At 37.6% G+C, this 21,247-nt stretch overlaps 2 protein-coding genes across 2 annotated transcripts; one reads left to right on the top strand and one right to left on the bottom strand.

Annotated features, from left to right (window-relative positions):
- On the top strand, positions 1 to 6,555 carry LOC137402834 (uncharacterized). The gene is made up of 3 exons (XM_068089342.1): positions 1 to 126; positions 1,477 to 5,665; positions 6,518 to 6,555. The coding sequence occupies exons 1-3, from the start codon at positions 1 to 3 to the stop codon at positions 6,553 to 6,555; spliced, it is 4,353 nt and encodes a 1,450-aa protein (XP_067945443.1).
- A 187-nt stretch (positions 6,556 to 6,742) lies between these two features.
- On the bottom strand, positions 6,743 to 21,148 carry LOC137402833 (transcriptional regulator ATRX-like). The gene is made up of 8 exons (XM_068089341.1): positions 21,044 to 21,148; positions 19,410 to 19,568; positions 14,562 to 14,657; positions 12,797 to 12,882; positions 12,148 to 12,371; positions 8,240 to 8,380; positions 7,916 to 8,029; positions 6,743 to 6,886 (listed from the first exon to the last, which is right to left on the bottom strand). Exons 1-8 carry the CDS (start codon positions 21,097 to 21,099, stop codon positions 6,743 to 6,745), a joined length of 1,020 nt encoding a protein of 339 aa, XP_067945442.1. The 5' UTR covers positions 21,100 to 21,148.
- Between the last annotated feature and the right edge of the window lie 99 nt (positions 21,149 to 21,247).

Below are 21,247 nucleotides of genomic sequence, written 5' to 3'. Positions count from 1 at the left end.
ATGGCTCTGGAAAGGTTTGGATTCACCACTGACACCTCTTCAATAGCTTGTAATGATTCAGAAGATGAGGCAATAGAGAAAGAGTTAGCTCTGATAAACAACACTAATAAAAAAGGAAGAGAAGAAGTTATAATAACTAAACACTGCTAGTATCTGTAGCTGTAGTATTACTAGCAGCTGTATCATGGATGTATTTGTATACAACTTGTAATTACTGTAATAAAGATGTTCAGCAATTATTAGCAGCAGTTGAGTGTTTGGGAAAACGTTAAAGTTAATACCTATACACAACACCGTTGATCGTTAAAATTAAAATACGTCAATATAAAAACAAGCTAAATTGTGACAAAAACGTTAAAATTTTCAGCGTAATTAAATTCCATTCTACAGTAGTCCAAGAAACAAATGGCAGCAAGCGATCAAATTGCATTATCGATCTCGGCCATACAATTCTACCTGCGGTTTACAATTACAAACTAGTCCCAAATTGAAAGTTTTTTCTTACTGGCGAACCGAACCTGAGGAATATAATTATGTTTGTTCCACTACATTTATTTTCACATCATTATATTTTCGCACTCATCAGAGTTGCGAAATTAAGTTGCAGCGAAATTTTACTCTGTTTGCTACTCACGAAACTAAATACTAGCGAACTATAAGTGTCCTAGGGTTGTTCGTATCATTAGAGTAGAGGGATATAAAGTAAATGCCGACATAATATTGACACAAAACTTCAAGCTTAAAAGTCTATTCTTGATTTACACAGCGGTCATGACACAAACTCTAGTAAAATTCAACTTCAAAAAACCATCGCAAATCAAAATTATTTGAAATATAGGGAATTATTTATAAAATAGTACAATACTAGTAATCCTACTCAACATGTGATGGATCAAACACAAAGTCCCATTCTTCACCATTCGAATTGTCATCGCTAAAATTCTCTTCTGGAATAACCGCTTGTTTTCTAATTCAATGCTTTTTTGTAGTACCTGCCTACAAGCTTCACTTCAGTAAATCATTTGACACATGCACTATCATGGTGAAGTATTGTTTTTCATGCCTGGTGGTCTTCACTAGAACTGTTGTCTCTAATTCTTTTGTTAATTGTTATATGTATTGCCGACGGCACACAAACCATGGGAGTTTTGCTGATGGCATTTTCGAATGCCATTTCCTCAGCTAAGCATCACCCGCCTCTGATCCCCACTGAACTATTAGCAATAAAACGATTTGAGCCAGAGAAGAGGCCGACTTATAGAGCATGTACAGGTCAAAACCAGGATTTTTAAACCAAACTTTACACCTCGAATTATATGTCGGGTCAATTAGAGGTCAACTTGTATGCTCGAATTTACGTTATTTCAAGCCAATATAATGGTTTACGGTTAGAATGAATAAAAAAAGCCGCTATAAAAGCATTCTATAAGGGAAGAGCTAATAACAAGCTACTGCACTCTTACATACTGTGTCAAGGCAGAGACAATTGTTACTACTCTTACATGCTGTGCTAAGGCAGAGACAATTGTTGCTACTCTTACATACTGTGCTAAGGCAGAGACAATTGTTGCTACTCTTACATACTGTGTTAAGGCAGAGACAATTGTTGCTACTCTTACATACTGTGCTAAGGCAGAGACAATTGTTACTACTCTTACATACTGTGTCAAGGCAGAGACAATTGTTACTACTCTTACATACTGTGCTAAGGCAGAGACAATTGTTACTACCCTTACATACTGTGTAAAGGCAGAGACAATTGTTGCTACTCTTACATACTGTGCTAAAGCAGAGACAATTGTTACTACCCTTACATACTGTGTAAAGGCAGAGACGATTGTTACTACTCTTACATACTGTGCTAAGGCAGAGACAATTGTTACTACCCTTACATACTGTGTCAAGGCAGAGACAATTGTTGCTACTCTTACATACTGTGCTAAGGCAGAGACAATTGTTACTACCCTTACATACTGTGTAAAGGCAGAGACAATTGTTGCTACTCTTACATACTGTGCTAAGGCAGAGACAATTGTTGCTACTCTTACATACTGTGCTAAAGCAGAGACAATTGTTACTACTCTTACATACTGTGCTAAGGCAGAGACAATTGTTACTACTCTTACATACTGTGTCAAGGCAGAGACAATTGTTACTACTCTTACATACTGTGCTAAGGCAGAGACAATTGTTACTACCCTTACATACTGTGTAAAGGCAGAGACAATTGTTGCTACTCTTACATACTGTGCTAAGGCAGAGACAATTGTTACTACTCTTACATACTGTGCTAAGGCAGAGACAATTGTTGCTACTCTTACATACTGTGTTAAGGCAGAGACAATTGTTGCTACTCTTACATACTGTGTCAAGGCAGAGACAATTGTTACTACTCTTACATGCTGTGCTAAGGCAGAGACAATTGTTGCTACTCTTACATACTGTGCTAAGGCAGAGACAATTGTTGCTACTCTTACATACTGTGCTAAAGCAGAGACAATTGTTACTACTCTTACATACTGTGCTAAGGCAGAGACAATTGTTACTACCCTTACATACTGTGTAAAGGCAGAGACAATTGTTGCTACTCTTACATACTGTGTTAAGGCAGAGACAATTGTTACTACTCTTACATACTGTGTCAAGGCAGAGACAATTGTTACTACTCTTACATACTGTGCTAAGGCAGAGACAATTGTTGCTACTCTTACATACTGTGCTAAGGCAGAGACAATTGTTGCTACTCTTACATACTGTGTTAAGGCAGAGACAATTGTTGCTACTCTTACATACTGTGCTAAGGCAGAGACAATTGTTACTACTCTTACATACTGTGTCAAGGCAGAGACAATTGTTACTACTCTTACATACTGTGCTAAGGCAGAGACAATTGTTACTACCCTTACATACTGTGTAAAGGCAGAGACAATTGTTGCTACTCTTACATACTGTGCTAAAGCAGAGACAATTGTTACTACCCTTACATACTGTGTAAAGGCAGAGACGATTGTTACTACTCTTACATACTGTGCTAAAGCAGAGACAATTGTTACTACTCTTACATACTGTGCTAAGGCAGAGACAATTGTTACTACCCTTACATACTGTGTAAAGGCAGAGACAATTGTTACTACTCTTACATACTGTGCTAAGGCAGAGACAATTGTTACTACCCTTACATACTGTGTAAAGGCAGAGACAATTGTTGCTACTCTTACATACTGTGCTAAGGCAGAGACAATTGTTACTACTCTTACATACTGTGCTAAGGCAGAGACAATTGTTACTACTCTTCCATACTGTGTAAAGGCAGAGACGATTGTTACTACTCTTACATACTGTGCTAAGGCAGAGACAATTGTTACTACCCTTACATACTGTGTAAAGGCAGAGACAATTGTTGCTACTCTTACATACTGTGTAAAGGCAGAGACAATTGTTGCTACTCTTACATACTGTGCTAAAGCAGAGACAATTGTTACTACCCTTACATACTGTGTAAAGGCAGAGACGATTGTTACTACTCTTACATACTGTGCTAAAGCAGAGACAATTGTTACTACTCTTACATACTGTGCTAAGGCAGAGACAATTGTTACTACCCTTACATACTGTGTAAAGGCAGAGACAATTGTTACTACTCTTACATACTGTGCTAAGGCAGAGACAATTGTTACTACCCTTACATACTGTGTAAAGGCAGAGACAATTGTTGCTACTCTTACATACTGTGCTAAGGCAGAGACAATTGTTGCTACTCTTACATACTGTGTAAAGGCAGAGACAATTGTTACTACTCTTACATACTGTGCTAAGGCAGAGACAACTGTTACTACTCTTACATACTGTGCTAAGGCAGAGACAATTGTTGCTACTCTTACATACTGTGCTAAGGCAGAGACAATTGTTACTACTCTTACATACTGTGCTAAGGCAGAGACAATTGTTACTACTCTTACATACTGTGTCAAGGCAGAGACAATTGTTACTATTCTTACATACTGTGCTAAGGCAGAGACAATTGTTACTACCCTTACATACTGTGTAAAGGCAGAGACAATTGTTGCTACTCTTACATACTGTGCTAAGGCAGAGACAATTGTTGCTACTCTTACATACTGTGATAAGGCAGAGACAATTGTTGCTACTCTTACATACTGTGTAAAGGCAGAGACAATTGTTACTACTCTTACATACTGTGTAAAGGCAGAGACAATTGTTGCTACTCTTACATACTGTGCTAAGGCAGAGACAATTGTTACTACTCTTACATACTGCGCTAAGGCAGAGACAATTGTTGCTACTCTTACATACTGTGTTAAGGCAGAGACAATTGTTGCTACTCTTACATACTGTGCTAAGGCAGAGACAATTGTTACTACTCTTACATACTGTGTCAAGGCAGAGACAATTGTTACTACTCTTACATACTGTGCTAAGGCAGAGACAATTGTTACTACTCTTACATACTGTGCCAAGGCAGAGACAATTGTTACTACTCTTACATACTGTGTCAAGGCAGAGACAATTGTTACTACTCTTACATACTGTGCTAAGGCAGAGACAATTGTTGCTACTCTTACATACTGTGTTAAGGCAGAGACAATTGTTGCTACTCTTACATACTGTGCTAAGGCAGAGACAATTGTTACTACTCTTACATACTGTGCCAAGGCAGAGACAATTGTTACTACTCTTACATACTGTGTCAAGGCAGAGACAATTGTTACTACTCTTACATACTGTGCTAAGGCAGAGACAATTGTTGCTACTCTTACATACTGTGTTAAGGCAGAGACAATTGTTACTACCCTTACATACTGTGCTAAGGCAGAGACAATTGTTACTACTCTTACATACTGTGTAAAGGCAGAGACAATTGTTACTACTCTTACATACTGTGTAAAGGCAGAAACAATTGTTACTACTCTTACATACTGTGCTAAGGCAGAGACAATTGTTACTACTCTTATATACTGTATTAAGGCAGAGACAATTGTTGCTATTCTTACATACTGTGCTAAGGCAGAGACAATTGTTACTACTCTTACATACTGTGCTAAGGCAGAGACAATTGTTACTACTCTTACATACTGTGCTAAGGCAGAGACAATTGTTACTACTCTTGCATACTGTGCCAAGGCAGAGACAATTGTTACTACTCTTACATACTGTGTCAAGGCAGAGACAATTGTTACTACTCTTACATACTGTGCTAAGGCAGAGACAATTGTTACTACTCTTACATACTGTGTCAAGGCAGAGACAATTGTTACTACTCTTACATACTGTGCTAAGGCAGAGACAATTGTTGCTACTCTTACATACTGTGCCAAGGCAGAGACAATTGTTACTACTCTTACATACTGTGTCAAGGCAGAGACAATTGTTACTACTCTTACATACTGTGCTAAGGCAGAGACAATTGTTGCTACTCTTACATACTGTGTTAAGGCAGAGACAATTGTTACTACCCTTACATACTGTGCTAAGGCAGAGACAATTGTTACTACTCTTACATACTGTGTAAAGGCAGAGACAATTGTTACTACTCTTACATACTGTGTAAAGGCAGAAACAATTGTTACTACTCTTAAGCCGGGTTCCCATATACGTCGCAAAGCACCGGCGACACACCGCAGGCTATTAGCGATGAAATGGGAACGTATGCGCCGAGGACCGCCGGTAGTTGCCGGCGGCATCGCAATAGTTTAGCGCTGTTCAAATTTCGCAAACAGCCGCAGGCAAAACCTTCCCGAAATGCACCGTACGGGTAAGGGTCACCATTATAAGAACGGCATGACGAGCGAACATTTTATTTGATTACGCAATTATGTTTACGATATTATTAACGATGTGGCTTTCATGTGAACATTAAACTGCGCCGACCACCGCAAGTGTTTTGCTGCGCGATATAACCGCCGGTGCTTTGCGACGTATATGGGAACCAGGCTTTACATACTGTGCTAAGGCAGAGACAATTGTTACTACTCTTACATACTGTATTAAGGCAGAGACAATTGTTGCTACTCTTACATACTGTGCTAAGGCAGAGACAATTGTTACTACTCTTACATACTGTGCTAAGGCAGAGACAATTGTTACTACCCTTACATACTGTGCTAAAGCAGAGACAATTGTTACTACTCTTACATACTGTGCTAAGGCAGAGACAATTGTTACTACTTTTACATACTGTGTAAAGGCAGAGACAATTGTTACTACTCTTACATACTGTGTAAAGGCAGAGACAATTGTTACTACTCTTACATACTGTGCTAAGGCAGAGACAATTGTTACTACTCTTACATACTGTATTAAGGCAGAGACAATTGTTGCTACTCTTACATACTGTGCTAAGGCAGAGACAATTGTTACTACTCTTACATACTGTGTAAAGGCAGAGACAATTGTTACTACTCTTACATACTGTGTAAAGGCAGAGACAATTGTTGCTACTCTTACATACTGTGTTAAGGCAGAGACAATTGTTGCTACTCTTACATACTGTGTAAAGGCAGAGACAATTGTTGCTACTCTTACATACTGTGCTAAGGCAGAGACAATTGTTACTACTCTTACATACTGTGCTAAGGCAGAGACAATTGTTACTACTCTTACATACTGTGCTAAGGCAGAGACAATTGTTACTACTCTTACATACTGTGCTAAGGCAGAGACAATTGTTACTACTCTTACATACTGTGCTAAGGCAGAGACAATTGTTGCATGTTATTACATCTCAGATACCTGCAGGGGATTTGAATGGCTGTACAGGTTTAACAGGCTGTTGAGGCGCCCTAACCTGAATCTTTCTACTATCTCGGAGTGCTGAGACCTTGGCCTGTTTCTCCCTTAGATTCTCTTCATAGTCGACTATGAGCTTCTGTAAGGATCATTTAATGTGTGTATCTCTGGGACGTGACAAACTAAAGAGATTTGATTGTAATGAGTCAGCAAACAAGTTCACTAAAGGTCAAAAAGAGCCGTTATTGAGCAGCTTGAAAGGACAGAGGTCTCTACAGAGTAATTGAAAAGCAGTAAGTTGAGGCATACACCAAGGAGTCAGTGCACGTGTCCTAAAACAACAAAAAGGGAGGTTGATAAAGAAGGTAGCAATGGAGGTTGATGATGAGCTAACGAAAATCTGATGAAAGTTCATTTTTCTGTCAGCTTTAATATAGTTTTAGACAGACTAAGGTTTGAGGAAGCTCAACCAAAACTATCTTAAGCAAGAGAAACTCGAGCGTTCACAGGAAAGTTCAACGGCTCTGTATGCTTCAAGTGCAGCTGCTATTTTTACAGTCTGTAAAAACATACTGTAAAAATAGCATGCAAGAGAAGCGATATCTACAGTCAAACAATCAAACGTTAATCTGTTCCAATGTTTATTTTAAATGCCAAAACTTTTCTATGTTGAAGGAAGTATTCTTGGAAAACGTTTACCATTACTGTGCCTCGAAGTGGTGAAAGTGGTGACTCAGCAATGTGTACGTTTGAGGGTCGAGTGAGTTATCAAATACACTGTATATCTTTTACTAGATAAACATGTAGTTAAAATAAATTAATACATATATGTTATATTATTTTTACACTTTATTTTTTAATTTGATGTGCTTTTCACACTTTCAATTACCTAACTGCAGTGTTTTGAGGAATTTGGATGTGATATCTTAGCTATCACTTTGTATGTCGATACAAATATGTGCCTAAATTTCACATTTTATGTTAAAACAATCATTCGTGGATTTAATAGATTGCAGATATTTGACTGTACAGAATATCCTCGTTAAAGTGATGTTAGTGTTAGAAATGATTACGTAAAGCACTGCAATAGTTTTATGAAACAAAGTGAAGACACGGAGCCTCCCTTTCTTCAACACATCAAATAATTCAAGGTGCGAAAGATCATTACCTGAAGTTGTGCGCTCCTGAGTACATGGGAGGCTAATGGCTTCGGATCACACACCAGGCATCGCCATTCACTGCAACTCTCGATATTCTTCAGCATGTCCCTCTTAAAGTTATTCTACAATACCATCCTAGTCATACATGCCTGGGTTCTTCGCAATATTTCTGTCTATGTAAGCCTTAGCTTCGAATCACAAACAAACCATATAAACTTAGTCTATAACTATAGCAATCGACCGAGTTGTGCATTGGATTGATTTACACTAAGAAAGGAACGGCCGTCTTCATACATGACACATTACAAATCTTGACATTCGAAGAAACTCACTCTGATGCACCTTTTACAGATAGCTTTAGGGCAGAAGTCACATATGAGGAGGTTACCGCCCTCCCCGCACCAAGTGCACTGATTGTCATAGCCTTCTTCATCCCTTGTGAACTCTCCACTGGCATAAAACGAGAAGCAGCCCTAGAAGAGAACATTAACTGAATGTAATGTTAGATTTGTTCTCAGGCTAGTGAATGTCTTACAGAGTAATGATGTTGTCTTATCGTAATTCGATCAGCTGCGACATACCAGTAAATAGCTTTTGGTTCCATGCAAATAAAGGATAAGCTCATTAAGCCACCCAAAACAGCCTTTTAAGGTGATGTTTAGGCTCAATACTAAAGAAATTGGGAGTTGAAGACTTGTAGACTCCGACATTTAAGCACCTGCTAACTTTCACATTTGAGCACCTGCAGACTCCGCCATTTGAGCATGTGCGGACTCCGCCATTTGAGCACGTGCAAACTCTGACATTTGAGTACCTGCAGACTCTGACATTTGAGCACCTGCTAACTCTGACACGTGAGCACCTGCAGACTCTGACATTTGAGCACCTGCAGACTCTGACATTTGAGCGTCTACTAACTCTGACATTTGAGCACCTATTAACTCTGACATTTGAGCACCTACTAACTCTGACATTTGAGCACCTACTAACTCTAACACGTGAGCATCTACAGACTTTGACATTTGAGCAATCTAACGCTCTAAAACTTAAATTTAGTACCAAAAACATCAAGAGAATCACTTATTGCCTACCCTGCGTTTTGACTACCAAATCCTGTGATATGCTGCAAAAATGGCCTTTGCATTCACATTTTCTATCATGCTCATCATAAATCAAGACTATTCATAGTCTTAACCACCATATATATATACAGTGAAACATGGATAACTCGCCCTCGGATATATCGAACACATGGTTAACTCGAATGGATTTGCTTGGTCCGTTCCCACGCAATGATAAATGGCTTTATATAACTCGACCTCAGCACCGTTAACTCAAACAGTTTTTGCGAATTCACAAACGTGGTTTCCGTTCAATTTATTTCGAAGGAGTTTCCACTAGTCGCGGAGCTGAGACTACTCTGCTTTCTTAACGAAAGCGCTTTTTATACGCGTATAGTGTACATATAATTTCCCCCGTACCGTATAATGGAACCGAAAAAGAAATCGTATAAAAATGATTAATTGGGTCGCTAAGACGTTCGCTTAGTTACGGCCAAGCTATAAACGTTAGAAGGTATTAGCGATAAAAATTTAATAAAGATAGACACAGCATGCAAAATACATATTGTAACAGTGATTATATGCGGATACATAAAGATAAAATGTCACAAGTAGGCTCGTGGCTTGGGGTCCGCTACAACAGACATCCGCTTTACGATGGCATCACGCAAGCAAAGAAAAGCGTGGAAACCTTCTGACAAACTTAAAGTATTCGAGGTAATCGAAGCAGGACAAAAGCTATCAGCATTATCAAAAAGGGAAAATCTTCTAATAAGTACAGTGTCAACATGGATTAAACAAAAAGAAAGAATAAGATCGTTATGTGACCAAAATTCATCAAGGCTAAGAGATCGTTCAACGTCGCACGATGATTTGGATGGTGTATTATTGACTTGGTTTAGACAAGTGCGTAGTGAAGGCGTACCTATCGATGGGCCAATTTTGTTAGAAAAGGCTAACAAGTTTTTAAGGACTATAATAACTGTTGAAATTCTACTTCTACAATAAGTCACAATGTTGATCTTTGTCAAATCTCAAGTGTATAAAAATATCTATACTTTCTGATAAATACTTTAAAACTCTACATCAGATGCCCTTTAACTTACAACAAACAACCTATACTTTAGTGTTTATACAATGGTGTGCATAAACTGGGAATCACATTGTTTTGTTCACTCTATATCGAATGGATCTTCCATTTGCTTTCTATTTTCCCGCCAATTATGATGCCATGCCAGATATTATATATCAATCTGATCAGCAGAAGATGTGCTTTCAAACAATGCATTGATTGATTTAACACAATCATTTCTGAGTGATTTATATTAATCCTATTAAACAGATTAGCAATTTTATCTGGTCTTGTACATAATCTGGTTATAACAGGTTAGCACACACCTTCCCAGCTGAGAAAGTTTACTGCTTGTCAAATTTCAAAGAAAGTGAAATATCCTAAATCCCATCATGATGGCATTTCAGTTATGCAATTTGCTGACTGTTGCATATTTAAAGCAGGACACTTGAAGTCTTATTCATTCTCAGTTTAACTTTGAACTCAGTTTGACTTTGAACTTTACCATGCCTAAAGTGTTATCTACAGAGAGAAGAGCCATCATTCTGCACCTTCACAAACAGCAAAAGACCCAAAGACAGATAGCTGCGGAAGTTGGTTGTTCTCAGAAGGCAGTCTACACAGCAATCAAGACTTGGACCTCCAATGGCAGTCTTAAACCCACCTACTCTGCTGGACGACCCAAGAAGACGACTATCCGTGAAGATCGGTACCTGGTACGAAGATCCCTCGCTGACAGACATCTGAACAGTACTGAACTTTGTAAGGAGATTAAGGACAACAGAGATATTGAGATTCACCCCAGTACAGTGCGAAGAAGACTGCTTGCAAATGGTTTGAAAGGCTGCAAGGCAAGGCGCAAGCCCTTAGTTTTTGAGAAACAGCGAAAGCGTTGTCAATAGTGGGCTAAAGATAAACGGTTCTGGACAACAGCCCAATGGCAAAGGGTCTTGTTCAGTGATGAGTCAACATTTACCATCCAAAACCACTCTGGAAATTGTTATGTGAGGAGATGACCTGGAGAAGAGTACAGCCCGGCTTGTACGCTACCAACCATCAAGCACCCTACTGGAGTCATGGTATGGGGTTGCATGACAGCTTTTGGTGTGGGAAGACTCTCCATTTGTGAAGGCATGATGAATGGAGACAAATACATCAAGACCATGGAAGATGTCATGCTTCCAAGTGCTCGGAGCCTGTTCACCAGCAACGACCAACCCTGGTACTACCAGGATGACAATGCACCCTGCCACCGTGCCAAGAGAGTCAAGGAGTGGATGACCAGAAGTAATGTGAGGGTAATAGACTAGCCAGCACAAAGCCCTGACCTGAATCCCATTGAAAATCTTTGGCAGCGTATTGGTGTGATAGTCAGCAAAGATAAACCAAAGACAAAACGGGAGCTCATAGAGAAGATTATTCATGCTTGGCATCACATCATCCCTCCTGAAGAGCTCAGAAAGTTGGTAAACAGCATGCCTCGACGGTGTCAGATGGTGATCAAGAACAAGGGCTGGCCAATAAAATACTAATGCTCAGCTCAAGACACCTTACCAGTCCTTCTGAAGACCAACAATAACCCAACGGCCCTTTTCAGGGCTACCAATATGTATAAAAGAGTTTGTTTGTATCCTATTTTATCAATTTTCACTAACAACATTCATAGCCTGCAATAAGTCTGCCTTTCGGTAGATCCACCCCCAGCGATAAAAATCTGAGAATATTTTCGAATATTTGGCATCATCTTGTTCTTCAGAATTTTCCCTTTCAAATGATATATATATTGATGGGGTTGAGGCACTTAACTCCAAAGAATTTCTTAGACAACAGCATATAAACATACATATTTGAAGATTTAACTGGTGATTCCAAGTTTATGCACACCACTGTATATACATGTAGTTTGTATATGTATCTACTGATACATACATTCACTTGTGACTGTGCTCTAATAACTTGAACGCTCTGATAACTCAAACACGTTCGCTCGGTCCCATGAAGTTTGAGTTATCCATGTTTCACTGTATATATATATCTATATATATCATATGATATATATATATATCATATGATATATATATCATATGATATGATATATATATCATACCTTACAGACGATGACGCGCAGAGTAGGATGTTGCTTGATAGTTTGAGGTTCCTTTACATAGAGCGGGTCCTTGCATACAGTACAGTGAAACGTGTCTGTTGCCTTCGCGGTCGTGTCACCGGTAGTTCCTCGAGCTAGCTCAGATCCTACCATCTCTGGAGCAATTTTAGGGGCATTATTCTCCGCCTCAAGACTTGGCGCTTCTGGATTCACCACAACTGTCCCTATGTAGAAACAGCGCAACTATCAGCGGTGAAGACTTAGCAATTCTCCTACCTATAAACACGTCACTAAAAGTACAATCATAATTGAAATTTTGCTTGCAATTTTTTATTCTATCTAAACATCACAACTCAAAGAAGAGTGTCAACAGGTGCTTCATGGCTTAGCAAATGGAGCTCATTAGCATAAAAATCTCTCAAGAATGTGAAGAAAAGGAAGTGACAAATAGGAAACCTAATGTCATATGAGCTCATGTGGCATATCATGTGAAATCAGTTGAAAATGAGCAACAAGCAGTACGTATTAGCGCAGTCAGCTAGCAATAGGTATGGTGCAGGAAGCTCAAAAATGTAAGAAGGCAAACAGCGGTAGTCGGAATGTATAGATGTAAAAAAGAATCGAAAGTTATAGAGCCATCCGGACTTGCCTTCCGGAATTTCATCTTTGGAGTCATTTGTAGAGCTCGTTGCTTTTGGAGCAGAACTTGATGGCAGCGGGTCAACCTTGCACATACTGCAAGAGCAACACATATATGGCATGCATGAATATAAGAATAAGATTTGTCTGTTCTAGGCCAAAACTAGAGAGCAAAGAGACAGAAGCGCTCACGTAAAATGATTCATTTGCTTTTACGATTGTTTTGTGATTGATCCAGCAGCTGATTTTTATTGGATAATATTGAGATTCAATTTCATTCATTTGTAATTCGAGATGACTAATCTATCATTCAAAACTATTGCTTCTGGAGTGAGAGGGTTGAACGTTTTTGGTATTTCAAATCAGTTCAATTTTTTTTCTGATATTTCCCAGTCTCAACCTCAGGTATTGCACATCTTACAGATGATGATGCACAGAATTTCACTACTAACTTGAAAGTTGGTAGTGTTTCCAAGACCACAAACTGTCATAATCATCGAACACTGCTGACTCCAATTACATATGCTGATTAGTTCAAACTACCTTCTCCTTGCTATAACAGCTGTAATCTAACAACTTTCTAAAATGACTCATTACTAGTGATAGAAGAATGAGCTTTCTCATGACTTGATTTGTTTCAAAACGATATAATATATCTATTTTAAAATATACATATTGTATCAAAACGATTTAGGCATGTCAGAAGCCTTCAAATTGAATCGATGTGTATGTACCATAAAATCTTTATTTGAATGCCATGGCGCTCTCTTTTTTAACTCTTTCCTTAGAGTGGTGCTTTAGAGGTGATCTTCAAATAAAGAGTGGTGTTGTATTTTTCAAACACTTCGTCAGAATTTTGAGAAGATAAATTTAACCCTTTCACATGCGAATCAAATGTCGCCTATATTTTGTACCTTCCTTCGGGCGATATTAACCTTTTTGGATGGATGAAATTTGCAAACTGTGAAAGTTAGCAAATTTAGCCAATGGCAACTTGGCCAATTCTAGTGTGAAACAAATAATCTGTTTCACAATAGAATTGAATTTGGAACCACCAATTTTGCGGACAGGCATACTATTCATTACACTATGCGTCCAACCGGCCATACTAATGAATAATCATGTGCATACTTATTACATCGATTAAAATACACATGCTGAAAACACTTGTGAAAATACCATTGGTTACTACTAGCACACTTGAGGATCACGATTGCGAAAGATCATGACTCTGATCACGATAATGGAATGATTACAAACTGGCTTCACGGCTCTTATCAAAGTAAAGATTTAGACAAGCTTAAGTTACTAGAATAAATTACTCAAATTAGCCAATTTGCCATTGGCTAATTTGGCTACATGCACTATCATGTAGCCAAATTGGCCAATTTGCCATTGGCTAATTGATAAACTTAGGCAATGGCAACTACATTACCTAGCATTGTTTATAAACTGTTTTTTATTACCCGTGCAACACCAGGCATTCACCTAGTAATGCAATAAATGTAATTATTGCATTACAGTTTTGGATGAGGTCATGACCTTTATGATATTAGTGGAATCCATTAATTTACAGTTAGAGTGCAATTAGTTTTTACTAGCAATTGTGCAGATATCTCTGCATTTATTGTAGTAATGCTGTTTGATAATTGAATGATAATGAATATAACGCACACTCATTGATAATGTGGCGGTTCGTAATCATTATTGCGTTATCAAATGGGTAATAATCACGACGATCGAAGAAATGAAGTTGACAACAAAAACTGACTAACCTTGTAGATTCGTCTAGTTCCATACTGAAGTCTCCCTCTACACCGGGCAGCGCCTCATCCACACTAGTCTCATGGTTGGCGGTTGCAGCTATATAACTGTAGACAGACAGACAGTAATGTTCTAGACATGAGCAAGTAGAAAAGATTAGGCGCCCACATTAATACCAGATCAAATTAAGAGAGAACTCTTCAAGTTTACATGACCTAAAGCTGGTCATTGACAGCTTACACACAATTCAACCATTAAGAATTCCTGAAATGTGTTGAGGAATGGGTAAGGCTTAAAATGACTTTCATGGTTTCGACTGGTTTTATGCTTTACCGGTATTTTGGTAAAAATATTGTTGTACTTGTAATTTGGCACGCTATAGTTAGGTATCACAATTTACAATAACAGATTAAACTGATTGCCTTTTTAAGCATATTTAGATATTTTAGGACATTATTAGCAGTAGTGATAAGGTTTTTAAAAATTCAAGTATTTAGGTGTCATCCAAGAATGGTTCAGCATTCGTCAATGTGGAACTAAACGCTATCTTTACAACATTTTATGTCCCGATTTTTCAGCTTGGGCTAGGTAAGACAAGAGCAAAAAATATTTTTTCTACGTGTGATAGTGCTAAAAAGCTTTTGGACTACCGACGCATAGGTCTGCACGATTATGGTACATGTGAGGTGCTTAGATTTCATTCAGAGACGTCTCTCAGAGTTTACGAAAAATACGCCAAGTTTTGACTTGCCTGGGGTACAATGACGGTACACGATAACTGAGTCAGGTTTATTAACTGTGGATAAGTGTGTAAGTGGCAATGGGCCGTTAAAATCGGTAGTCTGACATAATACCATACAATATAAATAGCCAAAGTGAGGGCCCATAGTTCATGCGATTATTATAGTAGAGGGATATACCGTGAATTCCGGTGTATTAGTCAGAAAACTGACATTAAATTTCAAGCTTAAAAATCCATCCTTGACTTATACGGTGGTCCCGTTTTCATGACACAAATACTAGTACAATCCAACTTCAAAAACCATCGCAAAGCAAAATTACATGACATATAGGGATTTTTTTTATAAAAATAGTACAATACTAGTAATCCTACTCAACATGGAGATGAATCAAACACAAAGTCCAATTCTTCAACATTCAAATTGCCATCGCTAGGATTCTCTCAGGACTGGAACTTTTTTTCAAATTTGAAGCTTTTTCTTAGTATCTGCCTGCAAGCCCACACTTGAGTTATCCATTTGACACAACCGCTATTGTTTATCAATTTTTTATTGTGCATGAACCATGATTCCTAACAGAAATCTGCCTTGCAGCATGGCTTATTTGAAAAAACCGTAAATATTATCAAAGATGATAGTTTCATGCTATTGGCGAGGTGGGCCAATATGATGGTGAAGTATTGTTTTTTGTGCCTAGTGGTCTTCCCTAGAACTGTCATTTCTTGTTCTTTTGTTAATCGTTGTATGTATTGCCGACGGTACAACAACAAGAGTTTTTGCTGATGGCATTTTTGAATGCCATTTTCTCAGCTAAGCATCACCCGCATCTGATGCCGACTGAACTATTAGCTATCAACAATTTGATCCAGAGAAGAGGTCGACTTATAAGGCAGATGCATGTCAGAACCAAAATTTTTAAACCAAACTTTACACCTCGACTTGTACACCAGGTCGACTTGTACACCAGGTCGACTTGTACCCCAGGTCGACTTGTATGCCAAAATAACTGCTTTTCATTTTGTACATGTGACACAGAGAAAGTGAATGAAAGACTAACCATGTTTGTATTAGTAGTTTGTACTATTATTAGTAGAATGTTTAAAATCGTGATACACAATGCCAGAACCAAAGGTTATCGAAAGAATGGTATCTGCCTTATCAAATAGGTTCGTTTCATATTTTATCTATGATAGATAAATATCCTTTGAGCGTAAAGCAGGTTGTCAGCCATCTCATTTTCTCACAACTTAAATCTTACGATTAGTTGCTGTAAATCCGTACCCTACTTTTTGATGGTACTACCTCCGGCTGGTGTTAGATTGTCTTAATAAAATTCAGGATTTTAGCACCCACAGTTTCAGTCTCAGCACTCGTTGCATATAGTTTAACACGCTGGTATCCAGTCTACCTCGCCTTGCACAACAACATAATTATGCTCGATGTATTCATCTTTGAAACCTTTTCCTATTGTTACACGCTAGAAGCAATGCTATTGAATAAATCCTTATGTGTATAATGCTGCTAACAGAAAAACAAATTAGAATTTCACAGACTCTTGAATTTACACTCGCAGTCGTGTCTCATGTATTGTATTACTAGGTATTGAAGTGAGCTTGAATTGTGAATAGATATTATGGATCAAGTGTGGTCGGCAATGAGGAAGTGAAGAATTCAAGGTTTGAGTGAGATTCATCTATCTAAGCAGATATTGACAAAGGAACAAAAAACAAGATGCAAGGTGTGCCAAATGAGTAAGTTTTAAATAAAAAATTTATAAATCCCACATAGAATAATGATAAATTAAACTTTGCAGTCTGGCTCTCAAGATTAAGACAGCGCATGACTGGCTACTTAAATATAAATGCTCAAGTAGATTTATTTTACTGTATTACTTACTAATATTTGTCAAGCTGTAATCAAGAAATGTATTAAAATTTAAAAGGTGCTAAAATTCATTTTGCGATGACTGAGTAAGTTCTGAAAGCCTATATATTTTATATAGAATAGGAAAAATAAATAAAAATTTGTACTTCTACTCCATACTCATGAGTCTACACTGCAGGGTTGGCTCGGTTTAACCCTGATAGTTTAACCCAGGTAGTTTCACCCAGGTAGTTTAACCCAGGTAGTTTCACCCAGGTAGTTTAACCCAAGTAGTTTAACCCTGGTAGTTTAACCCTAGTAGTTTAACCCTGGTAGTTTAACCCTGGTAGTTTAACCTGGGTAGTTTAACCCTGGTAGTTTAACCCTCGTAGTTTAACCCTGGTAGTTTAACCCTGGTAGTTTAACCCGGGTAGTTTAACCCTGGTAGTTTAACTCGGGTAGTTGAACCCTGGTAGTTTAACCCAGGTAGTTTAACCCAGGTAGTTTAACCCAGGTAGTTTAACCTTGGTAGTTTAATCCTGGTAGTTTAACCCTGGTAGTTTAACCCTGGTAGTTTAACCCTGGTAGTTTAACTCAGGTAGTTTAACCCCGGTAGTTTAACTCGGGTAGTTTAACCTGGGTAGTTTAACCCTGGTAGTTCAAACCAGGTAGTTTAACTCGGGTAGTTTAATCCCAGTAGTTTAAACCAGGTCAAAAACTCAATATTTCATTGTTTTTTATGATTTTTTTCACTTTTCTCAAACTCTATTTGTAATGATAAGCAATATTTTTGGAGGACCATTCATTGTTCCTTTAATCCAAATACAGGCCTCAAATTAAAGGATTTAATTTGTATTTACTATAAGTACTTACTATAAGTACTTACTATAAGTACTATAAGTATTTACTATAAGTACTATAAGTACTATAAGTATTTACTGTAAGTACTATAGGTATTTACTATAAGTACTTACTATAAGTACTTACTATAAGTACTATAAGTATTTACTATAAGTACTATAAGTATTTACTATAAGTACTATAAGTATTTACTGTAAGTACTATAAGTATTTACTATAAGTACTTACTATAAGTACTATAAGTATTTACTATAAGTACTATAAGTACTATAAGTATTTACTATAAGTACTATAAGTACTTACTATAAGTACTATAAGTATTTACTCAATTCAATATTCAGCCTCTGAAGTGTTGATGTCAGACTAAAGTCTCTTTCCGCTTTCATGAGAATAATTATTTTGAAGTTTTGATGTCAGACTTGCTCATCTTCAATTATCCCAAACCCATTACTCAGTTTGCGCTAACAAGCATCAAACAAAATCAAAAGTATTAATATTGGTATATCCATGACATGCTTCTCATTTATTTAGTAATTAGCGACCTATCTACATGTACAAGCATCGCATGAGTTTTGTATCTCACTATGCCTCGAAAACAGGATACGGTATGGCAGCATTTCATGCGAAGAGCTGAAGAAAAGGATTTTAAGCCGTAATAACATGTTGCCTTAAAGATAGTTAATATGATATCCTTCTGTATCTGTCTCTTCATTTACCTTTTGTCATTCAATGTTTATGTCTATGTGCAATTACGCCGTGTAATATAGAACATAATAGCTACCACATATACATTATATGTGTAAACCTATTCACACATTTTTTTTGCAGGCAAAGTACAATAAACTATACAAACCGGTTTAAACCATGAAAAACCACTCAAACCACCAAACATCATTTTTTTCCAACCCTGCGTAAATGACGACTGCGTATGTCCGACTGACTGATGCAGCCGCAATATTTTCAACATTTTGATGATAATGTTTTAGTCAAGAATGGTGTCCTGCTATAGTTCTCATACATGTAGTTGAATATATTCTCTCATCCAACAGAGGTTTACGATTTTTACAAATACATGTATATGATGATACGATAAAATAAAAAACTGGTGTTTCCACCTGATTGATACCAAGCCAAACCTGGTAGGCATCACTAGAAAACTAATATCTTCCCAATCTGGCAATAACATGTGTGAAAAATTCTGTAGAGTTCAACAACTACCCATACATATGCAGGAATACATACAGCTGACGATAGTTGCTTGATCAGCTACACGTGCTGAATTAGGTGAACTTAACTAACCTTCCGACTAGAATAATGAGTGAGAAGAGTGTACAATCTGTACACTCTGTGTAACTATCTAGGCTTTTCAAATGAGGTAAAAACAGCTGCCACTCACCTTACAGGAATGCCTTTTCTTCTTGATTTTTTCTCGGTTACAGGATGTCCATTGACTGGAGCATCTCTTGTTGACTCGACAGCTGCATCGTGATGCGAAGCAGTGGAGGCTGGAGTTGTCTTCAATTTGCCAATGAGCTGTTCGAGACTAAACCTGGACCTGGAGTATAAGAAAGGGGTAATACCTTGATAACTGCTTCTTCCAGCAAATGGTGAAGCGATTAGCACTAACCAGATTCAGTTTATAAATACTATCAAATGCTCTGCCATTTGAAAACTAATGTTTGATGCCAAGAAAAAGCTGTGGCAATATTTCTATGACTTCTCAGGTTGCATCAGTAGTAGATAAAAAGGTGATTGACTCAATGTAATATACATAGATTCACACTAAAGAAATGTTCAAATGGTTTTTTATTACGTAAATCTTAGCTTAAATGTAATGATCGACATAGAAATAAAAGATTCGCTTTCTTATCGTTATGTCAGATAGAAGAAACCTAAGAGACAGAGAGATACTACAGACTATAATAAGATAATTAGCTCGTGAATCATATTTCAAATAGAAGCAATGTTTCATCGCAAACTTCATAAGGGCTGTTCCATGGATGTTCTTGAAAATAACGGTAGTTTTTAGAAGAGGCATAATAAAGTGCACTACTATAGAACGAATATTGGTTTAATGCTTCTGAATAATGTATGATGATAAGTAGTAATATATCGACAAGCATAAGCAGATATTACTGAATAAGGCGTTGAAGTGAGCATTATTACATGACATAAATACAACATTATTTTTACCAGGTGACCGCCGACCGTCTGAAAGAATTTACGATTCAAGTAAATTGTATAAAGTTAAGTTTCAATAGTTTATAAATTTATATAAACTAGTATTTTATCATTGAATACTCAAAATGAAAGTGATCTGGTGCAAGCTACTCTATATCCTCGCGTGTAAGCCAATCTCGCACATGAGCTGTCACTAAAACAACAGCCCTGAAACTGTAAATTAATAAAAATGGTAAGCATATAAGCCAACACTACAAATTGTAGTACGTCGGATGCACCCATCTCACCTATAGGTTAAAGAAGAGAATTACTCAACATGATAACCAATATTGTTATGCTTTCCTTTTATTATTAACAGTAAATTCTTTCAACTGTACCGGCGGTACTATCAACGTAAATTAACTGCGTGTAAAGTTGTGTGATGAGCGTAAACACGCAAATTATAACGTGTAACGAACTAACTACAGACTGTTATATTGCTGTCACAGCGTATCATCAACCAATCGCTGTTTCGTGTGGACGTGCATGCTCTTATTGGGTGAACAAAAGCTGCACAGAAAAAAGGCAAAGTATGCCGGTTTCCTCGCATTTTTTCGAGGAACCTTCAGATGCAGCTTTTTTTAAGGACAACCCCTCGAAACAAACCGTAGGTAACAGGCTACTGGCGGCATATTTAGCATGGGTCAAGCTGTAAAAATTAAGTTAGTATTTCATTTGTTTGAGAGGGATCAGAGTTATGCGCATATAAACCAACCTCTCAGTTTGAAAAAAATTTTCAGTTTCAAACTCAGCTTATATGTCAAAATATATGGTATGTAAAATATCAACGCGACAGATTTATGTACCAACCCATGTTTGACCTTTCTGGTTGCAGTGCTGTCATCTGCACCATCTAAATCTGCCATCGAAGTATTGATGATCTCTCCTTAGAAGTATATTATACTACCATCTTAGACTCATCTTTACTAATATCAACACATCCAATTCTGCAAGACATCAGGAGACAATTCTAACTTTAAAACTGGTGACTTTGCTGATCACACTGTAAAACTT

Source organism: Watersipora subatra, chromosome 8, assembly GCF_963576615.1.
Source record: "Watersipora subatra chromosome 8, tzWatSuba1.1, whole genome shotgun sequence".
Lineage (NCBI taxonomy): Eukaryota > Metazoa > Bryozoa > Gymnolaemata > Cheilostomatida > Watersiporidae > Watersipora > Watersipora subatra.
This window is presented reverse-complemented; position numbering and strand designations above follow the sequence as displayed.

Excerpts from the sequence above, each read along its gene's own strand:
- LOC137402834 (XM_068089342.1), top strand. The coding sequence starts at position 1 with ATGGCTCTGGAAAGGTTTGGATTCACCACTGACACCTCTTCAATAGCT. Across the intron at positions 127-1,476 it reads ATAAAAAAGGAAGAGAAGAA|GCAGAGACAATTGTTACTAC; the intron begins GTTATAATAACT and ends TACTGTGTCAAG. Across the intron at positions 5,666-6,517 it reads ATTAGCGATGAAATGGGAAC|GCAGAGACAATTGTTGCTAC; the intron begins GTATGCGCCGAG and ends TACTGTGTAAAG.
- LOC137402833 (XM_068089341.1), bottom strand. The coding sequence starts at position 21,099 with ATGGCAGATTTAGATGGTGCAGATGACAGCACTGCAACCAGAAAGGTC. Across the intron at positions 12,372-12,796 it reads CAAAGATGAAATTCCGGAAG|GGACAGTTGTGGTGAATCCA; the intron begins GCAAGTCCGGAT and ends GTTTCTACATAG. Across the intron at positions 6,887-7,915 it reads TCAGGAGCGCACAACTTCAG|AAGCTCATAGTCGACTATGA; the intron begins GTAATGATCTTT and ends TGATCCTTACAG.